Raw genomic sequence first — 17,486 nt, 5'->3', positions numbered from 1 at the left:
AGGTTGTGGATACCCCTGTTGTAGTAGGCGCCTTGCGAGGGCATGGGATGTATGGGACAGGACTCTCCAGGCATAGAGAGACAGTGCTATCGTGCTGACCTTGATGCAGAGAAAACAGGAGAAGAAGAAAGATGAGAAAAGAATGTGTAAACGGCCAAATAAGGCACAGTGTTATCTGGTGTGAACCAATCAGAGTGGGACATGACAGCATGGTTATGTAGGTAAAAATGTATATAAGCTGTGTTTAGTAGTGAATAAACGCCATTTTGCTGCTCATCATATTGGTGTGCGTCTGCAGTCATTTGGCCCTGATCAGCTGGTTGGTCAGTGCGCGCAGAGGGCTAACACAGGTGGCTAACATCATTGTTGCAGAAAGCAACATATCCCATCCCTGGAGGCATTCAAGGCCAGGCTGGATGTGGCTCTGGGCAGCCTGGTCTAGTGGTTGGCAACTTTGCACATAGGGAGGTTGAAACTAGATGGTCATTGTGGTCCTTTTCAACCCAGGCCATTCTATGATTCTATCTATGCGATAGATAATAGACACAGCTATTCATGATGAGCAAGCCTTGTGTCCTCTTGATGTTCAGGATCTTTGTTGTAGATGTAAGTTGCTTTTTGTCTGTTGTTTATGGCAATCTGAAGACAATAAGCAGCCTCCTTCATTAACATAGAGCACTTAAGACTCAGTTATTTTTATCGTTACGTTATTACCAATGCTGAAAACTAATTGTTTTCAAGTTTATAAAATTGCTAAGAGGACGCGGAGTAAATGTTTAGAATAATCTGAAAGCTGTACTACCTAATCCATTGGGCTTCTTGGTGGTAAAATTAGAATGATTATTTTTAATCTTAGTGTTACAATAGTTATTATTAGAGATTGAGCTGATTTGGAAGTGGTTTTCACATGTCCTTGTGGTGGTACAAAAAGCAAGTCTTCATCTTTGATTGATTGATGGAGAAGCTGAAGATAACCAACAGTAGCTCACTCAGTGGTTTTTTTTAATGATTTTTGGATTTTAAAGTATGAAAACTTGAAAATAAGTGAGTCTTTGTTCTCAGGATTGCATTACCTTTTACTGGGATGATCGTTTTCCATCTCAGCCCTTTAGCATGTACTCTTTCTGGCAGATGCTTGGGTAAGTGCTTGAACATGGAAAATGCATTGCGCAAATATTTATAAACTGTAAGAATCACATAATCACAGAATGGCCTGGGTTGGAAGGGACCTCAAGGATCATGAATCTCCAAGCCCCTGCCACAGGCCACCAACCTCCACGTTTAATACCAGACCAGGCTGCCCAGGGCCCCATCCAACCTGGCCTTGAACACTTCCAGGGACGGGGCATCCACATCCTCTCTGGGCAGCCTGTTCCAGCACCTCACCACTCTCATAGTGAAGAACTTCCCCCTGACGTCCAACCTAAATCTTCCCTCCTTCAACTTAAAACCATTTCCCCTTGTCCTGCTGTTATCTACCCTTTCAAAGAGTTGACTCCCCTCCTCTTTATAGGCTCCCTTTTGGTACTGAAGGGCTGCGATGAGGTCACCCTGCAGCCTTCTTTTCTCCAGGCTGAACAAGCCCAGCTCCCTCCACTATGGAAGTCAGGCCCAGTAGAGATTTTACTGGCTACTTCAAAACATCTGCTGAACACACCTGGAAATGGTGATTTTTTTTATGACATGCACGTTAATAGTATGTGCATTTCCATTATGTTGTATAGGTTATGGCCTTTACAAAAGATGAACTGTCGTGAAAAAGATAGTGTGCCCTCTTTGAATTGAGCTACTGACTTTTTTGAAGGCCAAATGGATAGGTGTGACTATCTTGCAGTTTTTCTTTAGCTTTGAAATGTTTACAGTTCGGTACAATCTGATTGAAGGACAGCCTGTTTTAATAAAATTGTCTACTGCTGCTTCTGTCTGTCATTTTTTAAATCAATAGGAAAGTACTGGAAGTTGATGCTACAGAATAAACCTACGTGCAAATATGCTGCTAGCTAAATAAGGACTGAATATTTCAACGATGGTGATTTACTTATACACAAAATATACCTATTGACTGTATTATGACGTATACGTGTAAAGCTCTGGTGTATCAGCTGCAAAGTGTTGAAACTTTGCCTTTACTACTTCTAATGTTCCCTAAAGGGCACAGTTCATCAGCTTTCACTCTTGAAATGACGGTTATGTATTGAAATCATTAAAAATAATAAGTATGAATTGTGTTGGCAATTTAGAAAAACTGTCTAAAATACTAAGTTTTCAGCTTTCATATGATTGGAGTCCTGGGAAATAGAAATAATACACTTGGTAGTACTGCCGAAATGGTCTGTACCGCTTGTAACTAGCGAGATTTTGGACATTTATTTTATTACAGCCCTATCACTGCCTCCTAACTGTGTGGTAATAGCATCTAATGCCCTGCTGCTCACAGGATTGAAATCCTGGGGCTGTGTTACAGAAGTGTTTCTACAAGAAAGTTGTTCTCCGGTGCCTGTGGCCCTGGTGGTTTCCATGGAAATGAACATGAGTCCATGGACTGTGAAATTTGTTATGAAACTTTGCATTGCAGAGAACTTCGTTATACCAGTTTGTGACCAGGGCAATGGAGAGTTTGAGTGCACAAACGTAATAATGCATTTTGACTTACATCGTGACCATATTTGTACTGATGGCTTGTGTGCGATCATGGAGGTGGTGGTTGTCAGCCTGAATCGTTGTGTAGTCTAAAATGCTAAATTAAAATGTGGTGGGACAAAAATCAGGAAGAGGTGGATCTGTTCATTAAAAGAGGCCTTGATTTAACATTTGATGTGTTTCTGTGTTGTTGGTGAACTTTTCTCAGTTGTTTAATGACCTCATTTGGTGTGCTGCAGTTCGAGTTGAACTTCTTTCCTTTGCAAGAACAAGCAGCTCACTTGGACACAAGTAAACAAATGACTTAAACAGATCTTTCATGGTACTACAAGACTGGTAAATGAAAACAAAGTGTACTCACAGTGCAATTATGTGCTTTGTACTGCCTGCTGACTGACACCCAGATAACAATACAACTGCTTACCAACCAATGGCCTGCTAACAAGGGCCCAGCTAAGAATGCAGTAGTCTCACCTGCTCAATGATGTCCTGCAACCCTCAGAGTGGTAGCCTGCCCCTGGCCAAATGCCCACAGCTTTATGGCCTTCCATATGTGGAATAACTGCCGGCCTAATTCTGGCTCTGTCAATTCCCTGCTGCCGCACTGTAATGGCAGCAGATCTTCCACCAAGTGACCTAGTAGTGCACATATCACTGGGAGACAAGCGGACATTGGTGTTTTATTAACACTATCTCAGCTGAAACCAGTACAGTAAGATAGAGCGTTTCTAGCTGTGGCTCAGAGTTTACATAGCCAGTTAATGTTAAGGAAGGAGTGATAAAATGTTCTTGACCTGTCACCAACTTTGAGTTGTGCATTGATTCACCCACTCAGTAGTAAGGTATGTTCTCAGTGCTCTGAATGGATATAATCACCTCTTTGTGCTGTTGAGGGGAAAAAAATAAAAACAAAATCTTCCCCAAAACCTCACAACAAGCAACCAAAAAAAAAAAAAACCCAACAAACAAACAACAACAACAACAAAAGGAAAGTCTTGAGTCAGATAACCATAAGCATGATACGAAGCAGGAGGTAATATGGAGTGTCATCTAGATTCTTCAGGTGCCCTTGAATTACAGGATGGTAATCATATTTAGATGGTTTTCTTCAGCCCAGTGTGTTATTCTGCACTCTTTGAAAGACTTCCTGTAGTTAAATCTTCTGAATTCTTCAGCTTTATAAGCTAAGCACTGTGGTGCCAGCTGATGTAGTAACTCAGCCAGGGAATAAAAAATGTTGGATCATTTTCAGACACTTCCAGTTCCCAGAAGTGTTCATATAGTACAGGACCACTTAGTATATAAATATATTTAAAATTGCAGTTCAAAACCTACTATTTTTCCATTCAATTAAAATTAATTTATCACAGGATTTTGTGAGGACCTAAGACAAAACCTACAGAATCCTCTGGTTTGTAATTTTGCCTTAAAACAGAGGCAGTGTCCACTATATGAGGACCACCTCTGATCGGTGTGCTTTGTTTGTAGTAGTTGAATTCCAACTTCTGGAAACTTCCAGTCTTGCATCGAAAGGTATTTTGTTATTCACACCGGATTGAATTGGTATGAGATGGCACGCAGCATTTTGCTATGCTTCCTATGGAATTATGTTTTGAGCACCAAATTTGTCAAGTTCAGAAATAAGACTTTAACGTCTGGTATTTATTAGCTGCTGAGTGACATAAAATGCAAGTTTACTATTCCAAGAACTGCATTTTCAAAGGCTTTCTAAAAGTTGGTATTAAGGCTTTAGTCAGTCAAGATAAGGGTGAAATGTGGGCTTTTTGAGTCCTTCAGTTGGAACGATGGCAGTTTGACTTGCTGTACATAACAGTGTGGGCTGAACTTGTTACTTATCAACAAGTTCAGGAATAAGGGTTGTTTTTTTTCCTGCAGCTACCTTGCTTTTCAAATCTACCCAATCTTGTCCATTTGGCCTTAGATTTTGTACAGTGTATTCAGATCAGAGTGCATGTATTTTGCCACAGACATTATTAGAATCTGAGATATTGATCAAAGCAATTACTTCAAGATGTCAAAGGTTGTAATGGAAAATAAGTGTGTGTGTGTGTGTGTGTGTGTGTATATATATATATATTTAACTTCTCCTGGGTTAACATTGATCTAATGCTTGGAAGAGCCTTTATTCTAAAAGCAAACTGGAGGTGGGGAGCAGGTTCTACTTTAAGTACTTCTCAGTCATCAGAGAGGGTGAAAAAATATATGCAGTTGAGTAAAAATGAAGGAAAATTAAAAAAAAATAAAAATTACAAATGGTCTAGATGCATTTAAGTGTATTCAAAGTTTAGTTATTAATACGGATTTACTTTTTCCACATCATAACCTTGAGAAATATCTAGCTTCACCTCAGCTGCAGCTCACCTCATGACACTACTTCATAGTGGCAGTGTTTTGTTGTGAGGCTTCATATACAGCTACAAAAAGGTAAGGATATGGAATCACACAACCGTTTGGGTTGGAAGGAACTCTTGAAGGCCATCTAGTCCAGCTCCATTGCATCAAACAGGGACACGTACCACCAGATCATGGTGCTCAGAGCCCCATTCAGCCTGGCTTTGAATATGTCTAGGAGTGGGATATCCACCACCTCTGGGCACCCCGTTCCAGTGCCTCACCACCCTTATCATAAGGATTTTCTTCCTTATATCCAATCTAAATCTACTCTCTTTTAGTTTGAAACCACATATCGCACTCATTAACTTAAAGTTCTTTGTGTGTATGTAAACATCTGTCACTGTAACCATCCAGAGGAGAGCATTGCATGTATCAGACGTTTTCTTACAGTGATATCTTTAATTTCTTTGGAGTTTCTTTTCTTCAGGCAGGAAAGCTGAGATACTTTGTTATTGTCTCATCCAGTGGTGCTACAGCCAGGTGATAAATCAGCTCAAGGCAACTTTTGCTTCATCGGCTTCCAAATCTTGTATTTTGTAACTGCAGGATAAGTACTTATCTGTCCTCAGTAAAAACATCATCTGGAGCTATTAACAAATGTTAACATTGCCCATGTTTCACTGTATATTTCCGTAGTTTTCTCTCTTCTCTCGCTCTCCAGGTCTTTGTTGAAGACAAAGCCGTTCCATGCTTACCTGTTTAATTAAGTTTAATATCTGAGTAGCCAATTGATTTTGGCCCAGCACAGACTATAGATTTGCTTTTTGGTGTGGCATGTACAGAGAAAGCAGACAATGGCACAGAGGCTAGGGTGTATGTGACTTGGTATGTCTCCATTTGGAAAGTACCAAACAGATTAAATGGCACTTTCTCCAGAGGTGTTAAATATGCTTTTAATATGTATTAATTAGATACCTACATTTTAATTTATCAAACTCCACAAACATCTGTGGGTTTAGGGCAGTTCAATTGCATGAGTTAGTTTTGTCAATTCAGATCTATCCATTTATAAAAGTACTTTGGCAATTCTGCTCTCTCGAACGTTTTCCATGCTAAGAGTTTAAATGAAATTGCCATTCCTGTTGTACTGGTAAAGGTTCGTGGTTCGAGGTTTAAGAATTGCTATGGGAGAGGTTCCAGGACTGTGATAACATGCATTCAAAATGTGTCAGCCACTATTACCAGTACAAGCTTTCAAGACTTTTGCCAAGCTAAATATTGATCACAGTTCTCCCTCGTGTTATTTAGTGAGAGGATGTGGCTGTCGTGGCACCATTTGATGCCCATGTCAGTTATGATCTATTTGAAAACAGCTAAATAACATCACTATTTACACTCTTTCCCCAGATCCTGGCTGCTGGTGCTGGTGGTTGTGCTAATAAAGCTTTCATAGGTGGGGAACACTGTTAAGCATTCAGAAAGGTTTAAATACATGACTTAAGAACATAAATTGGCTTGTTTCATTGTGTATTTAGCGGGCTGACGGCAGTTCTGTTTTGTTTAATTTTGTATCTCTTAGACAGAACTCAGCACAGGTACTGGGAATCTGGTTTCAATATAGGCATTTTCAGCTCTCTGGAACAGAACCACGTATGAACTTTCAGTACTTTGATTTGGTGTTTTCTCTCTTCAGAGAAATACAAACATGTGTATATTAACATATTCATGTCATTACAACTGAATGTTTCCAGGATCCGCGCTGTTGGGGTTGACAGTTCATGGTAAAGGTATTGCTGTATTAAAATATAAACTTTTGAAATAAACAGCTGTGCTTTTGTATTGTGTCCAGTTAGAATTGCTCATACAACTAAAATATGCATCTTTGAGCATTTTTAATGGTTTCAGAATGTATTTTTTTCTGTAATATGACTTCATTTTTAATGGTTGAGCAGTGCTTTGAAGATTAGAAACACTGCTGAACAGCTAACATTTTTTTTATTATTATTAATTAAGGATTAATTGCCATTAAAATCTGGCAAGTGGCTACTCCAAGTGATTGAATTGCTTTGGAATTTTTGAAGACTAACTTTACAGCGCTGGGGTACTTTTGAGGTTTAGTTAGCAGCTATTTGTATACTCACCCTCTTCTAGAGAGCCCGTGTATATCTTAGTAAATGCATTTAGTATGTATTAAAATATTAAGCTATGCACGTGACTGATTTCTGTGTTCAGAGATACTAGAATTTAAAATCTTTAAAAAACAAAGTTTAAATATGTGTTTTGATAGTAATATTGCTTAATGCATTTTGTACTCAGGTAGGCAGCCTTTAATGGTTGGTGAGTCATATTCTGTAACTGCATTACTTAAATGACGGTAAGAGCTGAAACGTTTTTCGGTTTCTTTTACTTTCACGTAGCAGTGGCATAGAAGTGATGGTTCTGAGGGCATTTAGACTAGCAAACCTTGCATTTGAAGGTCTGTTCTTATTACTGAAGTAAAAATTTCAGTGCATGTATCTGTGTTGGTCATACGGTATTTTGTTGGCAAGCTTTTCGATCCCAGTTGAAGAGCCTGCTCTACTGAAGGCTTGTGTGCTACGCACTAAATGAGACTCTCCAGAACAAAGAACAAAATGAAAACAGGGTTGATGTGTCATCAGGTACATTTCTCAGACTCCTTCATTTATCGTTTCATAAATGATTTCAGTAGCTAATGTATTTTCCAGTGCAGTCATAAACCGTAACTTCTGCAGCTTGTTAATGGGTTTGAAATTGAAAGAAGCGAGTTCGTGAGCTACTTCTTCACTACTTTCCTCAGAATCCTTTAGAAAACAATCTTGTGGGTGAGCCTAAATTGGGGTCTGTGTCTCCCTGGATGATAGCTGCTGTGATGTTCAGGTTGGAGACAGAAAATTGCTGACTTCGGTAACAACCTTGTTGTGTTTTGAAGTAGATGACTTGCATTTGAATACCTAGTTTTATCTTCCTGAAAAATATTGACAGTCTGTGACAGCCAGTGCTCTTTTTGTTTGCTGCTGTTTTCCGTGAGCAAATACTAGTAGAAATGCTGTAATAAAACTGACATAATATCAGAAGCGCTTTTAGATTGGAGTCAGTGGGAGAATGGGAATCATCGTAATGGGGATGGTCAATATACACAGAAATGTCAATAGCAAATGAGGAGAAAAATGCTGAAAAAATGAAGCTTATAGGCTTGCATATTGAAAATAGTTGTGCAGTAAATAGAGAGCATGGTATGTTGTAATGAGACCAGTCCTGAATTATTTTTTTATGAATTCCTTGAGTGAAAGACCGAGTTTGTGGCAAATATATATTAAATGCTGGATGTAACAAAATGCAAGCTGAGTATCATTTATATGTTGGCTGTGTGATAGAAGATATTTGGTGGGTCGATACGGTCTAGCTCTTGTTTGCTGCACTTCTTTCAAGTGTTGCAAAATTCTCCTTTGCTTCCAGTTCTTCCCCATGAAGGAAATCTATTTATAATTCCTTTTTCAAAGCACGTTTTTCTCCCATTTAATCTTTACTGCTACTATATATAGTATATATAGTATAGTGTATATATATATGCTAATCTATACTGCTATCTATACTTAAAATTCGTTAAGAGTGTTTTCAAAGTTGTGATGTAGTTATGCTAACCAACCAAGGAGAAGGTTAAGAACAAACAGATCTTTTCCTAGCTTGTCCTTATATATGTTATTGATATATTTAAATATAAGCTTAACCCTCAAGTGGTTGAGCTGAAATCCATTACACTGGGGGATTTACCAGTGAATATAGTGTAGCAGTAGTGTAACAACAACACATTGTCAGACGTTTTCTGGTGCATTTTGCTTGGGTGGATTGGGATTTAGTGAAATAAAATCCACATGTGATGGACCAAGGGTAGGATTTTAAGGTCTATTTTTGTGGTTAGCGTATCCTGTCACGTTCTAGTTCTTATTATTAAACAAAAATTTATTTGTGTAGTGAATTTCTGGTGAAGTAAAGTAGCATTTCTACCAAGTAACTATTTATGAGTGATGGTTCTTTGTACTGTTCCTTTTTTTTTTTTTTTTGTATTGCCTTATGAGAATCATTTGTTGTAGAACTCAAATGTAGGAAAGGAAATGAGAAATGTAATAAAAATAGAAGGAATTTGTACTCCTTTTATGCATGCATTACTCCTTGAAATACATAGTTCACAAAATACAAATTGCTGGACTACCTGAAGCAAAATTGCAAGAAGGTGCAATTTTAAATGTTAGAATATTTTCTGAGTTTTAATTGATGCATTTTCTGCCTTAAAAAAAAATTTCCTACTGGTTTCTCCATAATTCCTTTCAAGGTGTTCTGGTAATGTTTATTTCAAGAGAGAGCTGATAACAATTAGAGCAAGAAGATAAAGTTAAAAAAAAAAAAAAAAAGCATAAATCAGTATTTCATTTTAGGAGGGTGTTTTAGAGAAATGGTTTAGAACTGCATTTTGACTGTTCTTTTAGTGGTCCTTTAAATTCCCCAGTAGTTTAATAGTGGCTGTTGTTTAACTTGCCTTGAAGATGCAGGTATTCTTATAAGTAGCTCACTTGGTTTGCAGCTGTAGTTTATACAACAGTATATATTTGGAGTTTTAAAATTGTTGGAGGAAAAAATGATTACATCTTATGATTGTCTTGTCTTTGTGTTTCAGGTCGTGCTAAAGATCATTAAACATTACCAAGAAGAAGGACAGGGGAATGAAGTGGTCCAAGGAGTGCTGCTGGGTCTTGTGGTGGATGACAGACTTGAAATCACAAATTGTTTCCCCTTCCCACAGCATACAGAAGATGATGCAGACTTTGATGAAGGTAATGGCTACAATTTTTGCAAAACTTGTGGTAAAAAACCATCCGTATGTGCAAAAGGGATGTTTTTACCAGGACTAGTAGCTTCTGTGTGATCAGAGAGTGTTTTTGTTTTGATTTGAGCCATAACTGCTCTACTTAAAATGCCATTTTGCACATCCAACTGCAGCATACGGAAAGTTACAGAGATAAATGCTATAATGTATTTACACACATTGTAGAGTAAGGCTATCTCACTGAAAATTACATTCATTTCCAGTATATAATTCATATAGCCATTTCACAAAAAGACTTGAAATTTGTATATACGTGTTTGTGTATGTATGTAGTCAAGCATGTAGATTGCCTCCCTGTGGATTTCTTTATATGTGTTAAGTGCTTACTGAAAGCCTGGAGGGCAAAACTTTGTAAGTTTAAGAACCACTGGTTAACATGAAATCTGCATGATTTTTTGCTTCTCCAACAGAGCTACAAGTAGCATCAGAGGTTTACATCTGTCTCGGTGCTTCCTTGCTGGCCTAGCAGGTTTTTGGTTTTTTTTTTAATTGTCAATATAAGTTAACATAGTTGGCTTGACACAGAATTATAAAATTTGTAAAACAAGTTTTAGAGGTTTACAATTCTGATCTTTGTACTGTGTGTATGTATACATCTAGTGGTGCTGGTAGAAATGCTTCTTTGTTAGGTTTTAGAGAGGAACAATTTGACTTCAAGAGTAACTGAAGAGGCAATATAATCAAAGGAGCTGTGGTTGGAAGCTTGATTCTATCTAATTTTGCTAATTCAGTTTGAGCAAGATTAAGTAATGTTTAAGTATAAACTCATTTTTCTTATAATAAGATTAGATATTATTAAATTAATATCTTATTACAAAAGAACCTTGAGCTGCCTTTAAAACAGAGATTGTCTTAAGACTCTGCAGCTTGGTAAGGTTTCTTAGCTGTTTATTGCTTTTGTTGTGGTATCATACCACTCACAATTTTAAGAACAGTGAAATAAGGGAATGTTAACTGTCCTACAGTAATATGGTACCAGAGTCAGAGCTATATTTTGTTAAAGCCTAAGAGATGTTATAAATATTATTTCTCTTCTGTAGCTCTTCAAAGGATTAGAGTAAACTAAATTTTTAATTGGAGCCTGTGCTTCAGTTTTTGCTGTACAAAAAGGCTGAGTTTTTTCTGTGTAGCCAATAAAGAAGCAAGCAGTGAAATAGCATTCTTAGTTTCTGCGATGGATTTATCTCACTATGATGACCGTACTGAAGCTGTAAGTCTGTGATCTTATTGCAAGGTTCAGCTGTTCCTGCTTGTAAGAAACGTCATTCCAAGAACTCTTGTCAGTTTTTCTTTTTCTCTTCTCAGCAAGCGGGCACTTATCCTGGTATCAAGTAAGGTGCAAAAGGCAGTGCTTGTGGAGCTTCCCTTACCAGGATGCCTTAGCATGTCAACCTTCTGTTCCAGTGCAACAGAGGGAGGAACAAAGTTGAGCCAGCATAGGTGGCACGTGTATCAATTTAACTGATACGTGCTTAACAGCAGTAGGGAATTGGCAACCGCATCACTGGAGCTTTCTCATGCTGAACTACGTACAGAGAGGTTCTCTGCCTTCTTGGTAAATAGTTAAGCAGGCAAAACCATTCACACGCTGCTCTTGTTCACTCTGCGTTACCTTTACTTTGGGTCTTTTAAGCCCTTTGACCATCGTGGTGGAGGCTAGGGAAGGTGGAAAACGAAACAAAATGGCTCTAGTGGTAGCCAGCTGAGTATTAGATTCCTTTTTGTGCTCAGAATAGAACTGTCTTCCATCTCCTCAATGTGGAAAACAAAGATGTTTTGCAAATGTGTCTTGTTTGTTTTCCCTGGAGCTGTGCTTCCCTATGCAAGTATTTTGCCAGATTTTCAAAAGATTGTTTTCTTTTAGATGCAGATATTTAAGCAGAGAGAACTATTGTTATCTGCTAGAACCTTAACATTCACCACGTTAAAACCTAAACCAAACAAGCACCTTCCTCTTCTCAAGACTTGTATAAATCAGTACCACTGGTTTTATGTGTCTACCCAAATTCAGACCCAGAGATACTGAGGGAAAGAAAAAGTGGCTCTGTGATTCAGTACTTCCATCACCCAGAAAGATACTGAACTTCATTCTCTTTGATCTGAATCATGTTGTATTGTCTTTTCCTCTAGCTTTCTTAGTGTATCTTCAGATTTTTCTCTTTTCCTGTATTTAAGATACCTCCTTCTGATTGGGGAGCAATGATGCTGCAGTTATCTGTTCCCAAACACCTGATTTGCTACGGTGAGAACTGAATGCACCAAAAATAATGTATTCTGTATCGTCTTGCAGGAGCTGTAGGAGTGGCTCACATGTAAAATACTCATTTAGCTTTTGGTCTTGAGATCATTATTGTTAAGAGAATGAAGTTTATGTTTGGGAGGGTGCTATTTCAGCAAACAAATTGTTGAGTACTTGGCAAGAAACATGAAAGCTAATGATTTGTTTTTAAAACTGAGGAGATCTGATATAAAGCACATTTTTGAGGGTGCTAAGAAAATGCCCTTAACTTAAACTTGAAGTAGGTACTTAAATGATGCTTAAGAATCAGTTGGATAAAGATGGATTTCTAACTGTTGTTAGCAACAACCATTGCTTCAAATACGCTTTTATTTAAAGAGGTGACATTTTGCTTCTTATTGCTAATATCTGAACTAATAGTAAATTTTGACTATTTGCCTCAATATAATTCCTTCAAAACCAAAATTGCTGATTTAAAAACAAAGGTCACTGCTTGTTTTTTTTTGCTGTAAGATGATTCTTTGGGGTAGTTTGGACTATTTCTAGAAACTGTAGAAAAGAGACTTATTTTTTTTTTTTAGCTGCAAGTAATTCTTATTGTAAATCTGGGAGGGTTGTCTACCATTTATGAATCCACAGGTGTTTTTCATCTCAGAAAGTTTCTCTTGCAGTGTCATCTTCCTGAGATTCTTTTTACTAAGTATAATTTTTCGTAAGATTTTCCTGTCAGGGAAGTCTTAAACACCTACAATGGCCTGCTGTAGCACAATATTTTCCAGGGAGACTTTCAGCCCAGCAATCTGTGCTAGAAAGCTGTAGGTGAAGTTTAGTTGATGATGTGTGAACTAATGGAGGAAAATTGCCCAACTGGTATATGTTGTTGAGTCTTCAGCAAATTATGCCTCAGCGCAGGCTTTGATTTTAGGGCTGCTCTCTAGACTCTTGTTCAGGCTTTTACTTTCAAATGGCTTTATTTCTTTCTTCCCAGCGTGCTTAAATGCTCAAAAGTATTGAAATGATTTCTCAAAACAGAGATCTCTAAGTTTGAGAAGATACTTTCATGTGACGTCCTCCAGATTTTCTCTGAACGGGTTGAATCTAATGCCTGCTGCTCTGAGGGGTTCTTGGTAAAAGCACTCCTGTGAAACCATGCAGTACCCACACACGTCTTTGTTTTGTGAGGTTAATTTTCTGAGAATTACTTTCACTTTAGGGAGCTTCAAAGCTTTTGTCTGTGCTGAGTTTTCCTTTTAGTTAAGGTTTACGAAGAAGATGTAAGGCATGGCATTAATATTTAAGGAAGAGAATACGTATTATTCTTGACTACAAATCGCGTCTGTAAGGGACACGTTGTGTTCCGTTCGTCTCACTTCAGTCAGCTCTCGCTTTCCATGCAAGGAATACAGATTTCCTTTAAGTAGGAGGAAAAGCTATATAATGAATAACGTAGAGGAGAAAAATGATGTAATGTACGTTTTGAAATTCATGATAAATTTTGAGACACTTTATTTCAACCTGAGATGTTTTTACTGCCTTACTTTCAAAGCTAAGATAATAGATTAAGTGCTGTGGTAGTTGTGCCAATAGCAACTTTGAGGCGACTGTGTAATTATACATTAAAAAGAAAAAGTTCCAGAATGTTACAATTTTCTTACAGCTACATGGAGTTTTCATCGAGTTCCGTGTGAAATACTGCAGATGGAAAGGTGATGTCTTCACTTGTGTGAATTTTACTTCCTTGCTCGAAGGTTGATTTTTTTTGTCAGCTTTCAGAAGAGAACTAAGGATTCTTAGGTTTGTGTGCATCTACTGTGTGTAGGCTGTATTTAGTTGTGCTGCCGGTGAGAACTAAAATAACATGGTGAGCGTTCTAGTGAGAACGTTGTGCTGTTTGCTATGCGTGTGGCTGCAGTTTAGCCTCAAAACGGGGGCACGTGGAGCAACATGTTTGTCCCATGTGGTGGCTTTGCAGGGTTTGAAGCACACAGTGGCAGCAGCAGTTGGTACAGCTGAGCCTTACCTGCAGCGCTGCCCGCAGTGCCCTGCAGTTACGTGATGCTGTGGGAGCGGAGGGCTTCACACGGCTGGAAGGGGGGCACTTTTAGAGAAGTTAATCTAAGGTGAGCATCACACTGGGCATGCGTTCCCGAATTGGTGCCTGCTGCAGTCAGGCTGAAGTGAATGTTCTCCGTTCAGGTTCCTGTCCCGTTGGAGGAGTCGATATGGACGTTAAATCTCTTGAAGCTAAGCCTGTGGGCTGCTGCATTTGACGTTATAGGTCCTTAAAGAACAGCACTGCTTGAGTTTGTGCTTCCCAGCATTACAGCGCGCAGAGTCTTCTTGTCTTCCACGGCATGGTTCGAAGCCTGTGTGGAAAGCAGGGCGCGGCCGTGCCCCGCACCTCGCTCAGGCCGGGCGCCACTGTCCGCCCTCACGCAGCGGGATGGCGGCCGTGCGGCGAGGCGCTGCTCTCCCGCGTGGGGCGCCGCCAGGGGGCGCCGTCAGCCCGCGCACGGCGGCCAGGAGCGGAGCGGAGCGGCGCGGCGCCGCGCGGGTCCGGGGGACCCCGTCCCGTCCCGTCCCGTCCCGAGGTCCGTCCGCGTACCGCCGGGCGGTGCGGAGCTCCGTGCGCTCTGCCCCAGCGCGGGGCTGCGGCGGCCGCCTGCTGACTTCCTCTCCCGTTCCCGATCCCTACGCGGGTCGCTTACAGGGGAGGCAGCGTTTGTGCCGAGACACGGACGTGTCAGTTTAAGAATCGTAAATATACCACTGTATATTCTGTTCCTTTTCTTAGTGCTAAATACCTTTGCTTGTAGCGCTTCTGGATTCTCAAGTGGATTCGTTTTTGCTGTAGAAATAGTACTTTGCAGGGGTAGATAAATCCTTTTGTTCAGCGTCTCGTTTTGAATCAAAACAGAGAAATCTTTGTGCTCTTTTAAGCACAGACGTATTGAAATTGCGTTTAAATCCGCGTCCATTAAGATGTGCTGCAGAAGGGATCGGGGCGATTTGCATCAGACAGGAATGCTGTAACGCCTTTTGTCTTTTCTCGGAGAAAATGTTCTTTGTGACATTTTGCTTTGAGTAATTTTAAAGACGAAATACTTACATCTGCCCAGATCCCAGTAATTCGGTCCGTTTGTTTGACTTCTATAAGCCACCCATGCAGTGGATGTTATTACCATATCTAATAAACTCGTAGTTGTACTGAAATTTACTGAGAACTGTACTTCAGAACGCTCATTTAATAGTCCTAAAGAGGAGGTGAGAGAGGCTTCTCAGTTGCAGGGAGCAGCTGTGCATGCAGCGGGCTGAGCAGCACTGCACCGTGCAGCCCTGACGTTCAGGTGCTCACTGCATGCGAGTGCTGAACCTGAAGCCAGAGGATTTTTCCTTCATGGTTTGCGTTCCGTCTCAACTGTATTCTTCATTTATAGCCGTGTTATACAATTGTTCAGCTTGCGAGGTGGATATTTCCTTTTTTATAACGCTCGCAGAAGCACATTATTTTTTTATGTAATCAGTAACATGAAAGCTCAATTCCTTTATTTTCTTCAGGTTAAATAAAAAACTACAGACAACGCTGTGATTTTATTTCTTCTTGTAAGTGCAGCGGGCTGAACTCTGACTGGAAGTGTACAGAGGAGAGTAAGAAGAAATACAAAGACTGTATTTAGTTTTTAATATGTTCTTTGTTTTCACATAGTAGTCTATGAATTTTATGATAGTCATCTGGAAATGTGAAGTCTTACCCTTAATGCTTATTAGAGATGAAAAAAATAACAGGTTATTTTCCCTGAGTACTCAAAAGGATTTTCAGAGTTACTTTTTGGTGAGTTACACAGAATCTCGAGGTTATTTGGTTGTTACCAATTCACCTAATCTGTTATTCGTTCTGTTTTGGGGATATGCAAACTTAATATGGAAATACTGTATATTCTTCCACACTTAAAATCACACAGAAACGATCTCCTGTCTATATTTTATCACTGACTTATGGTAAGCAATATCTAATGTGCTAGTTTGTACTGAATGCGGAGTCCCAAGTAAACCTTACGGCTGTTTTAGTGCAGTTTCACTAGATTCATTTATGAAAAGATGTTAGTGTGAACGTTTGGCAGCAGTGAAATGTGCTGCCTTTTTTTCAGATGTGGTCTATCTTTTACTGAGCATTCGAGTCTTTCTATTCCACGATTCGGTCGAAGTCTGGATAGAGCCATTTGTTTTTTAAGAAAACAGTTTTTCTTCAGGCAAATGCTGTAACATGCAATGGGCGTCCGGGTAGACAGGCCTGTGCTCAACTGTCACACTGAGGTAGGTGCCTTCTGGGGTGCCCACAAGTCAGGCGAGCAGTAAGTAGCTTTAGGCTACCTCTGCGCCTGGCAGATGAGCTTCTTCCAGAAGGAAACCCAGACCACGTGAAGACAGTGGTGTCCACGGCAATAAAACTTGCTTTTTCATCTTTCATTATGAGTCTTCAGTCCTAGACAACATGCTGCAGCAATGGAAATTTCCATTCTGTTTGGCTGCTTGGATCATTATCTCTACTTTGCGTGTGTTTTGTTGTGGTCTCTCGCATGTCCTTGCTTAAGAGACTGATTTTCTTTATTCTTTCTCTTTTTTTCTTTCTTTTGTGGTGCCTGTGTTCCCCCATGCCTTCAGCTAGCTGTGACTCTCAGCTCATTTGTTCTTTTGGTAACACTTCTAGTGTGTCTGCACCAAGAGAAGGAGAATGATCTTTTAACACCTTCTTACTTGTTTCCATTCCCCCCCCCTCCCCTTTCCTTTTCTGCTAATGCAAGTATTTAGCCGTTTCCTTCCCTGAAGAATGCTGCAATAAACTTGAGGGAGCTGAAGGAAAGTACAGAGAACTGCGTCAACCCCATGTGCTGAGGTCTTATGCCAAGAGGCAGAATAAAGGGAATGGAGATAGCTCTGTTGAGCAACAACTCAGAGCAATAAATCAGAGTAAAAGTGATAAGAATGGGTAGAAATAATAAGTTGAGGTAAATCAAAAATATACCAGTCTTTTTCGTTTGTATTATCTCCCTTATCAGATATATTTTATGCTCTGTGACCAGACAGCAGTGCTAGTGTTCTTAAGATATCACCTAAAACACTACTAATGCCTTGTAGTGAACACAACTGTATTGTCTTGGGTGTAGTTTAAAAAATTAAAATCACTGAACAGCACATTTCTTGCAGAAATTGCACGGGGGTCATGGAACAGGTTTTTATAATCTGAAAGTTGCTCAAATGGTAAAGGCTGGGAGCAGCTCTGGGATGTGTGCATGGAAACGGCGTGTAGCCCTGCGGGTGGGGGACTGTTACAGTAACAGCTCCTTATGT

General features: G+C 39.6%; 1 protein-coding gene across 1 annotated transcript in view; it reads left to right on the top strand.

The window, feature by feature from the left end:
• EIF3H (eukaryotic translation initiation factor 3 subunit H) overlaps window positions 1-17,486 on the top strand; it is an 80,970-nt gene that overhangs the window by 11,891 nt on the left and 51,593 nt on the right. Inside the window, exon 2 of the mRNA NM_001030951.2 lies at window positions 9,689-9,845. Coding sequence (NP_001026122.1) covers window positions 9,689-9,845 — 157 coding nt within the window. The remainder of the gene's footprint in view (window positions 1-9,688; window positions 9,846-17,486) is intronic.

Source organism: Gallus gallus, chromosome 2 (genome assembly GCF_016699485.2).
Source record: "Gallus gallus isolate bGalGal1 chromosome 2, bGalGal1.mat.broiler.GRCg7b, whole genome shotgun sequence".
NCBI classification, from domain to species: domain Eukaryota; kingdom Metazoa; phylum Chordata; class Aves; order Galliformes; family Phasianidae; genus Gallus; species Gallus gallus.
Note: the sequence above shows the minus strand (reverse complement) of the source record. Positions and strands in the feature narration are given on the sequence as shown.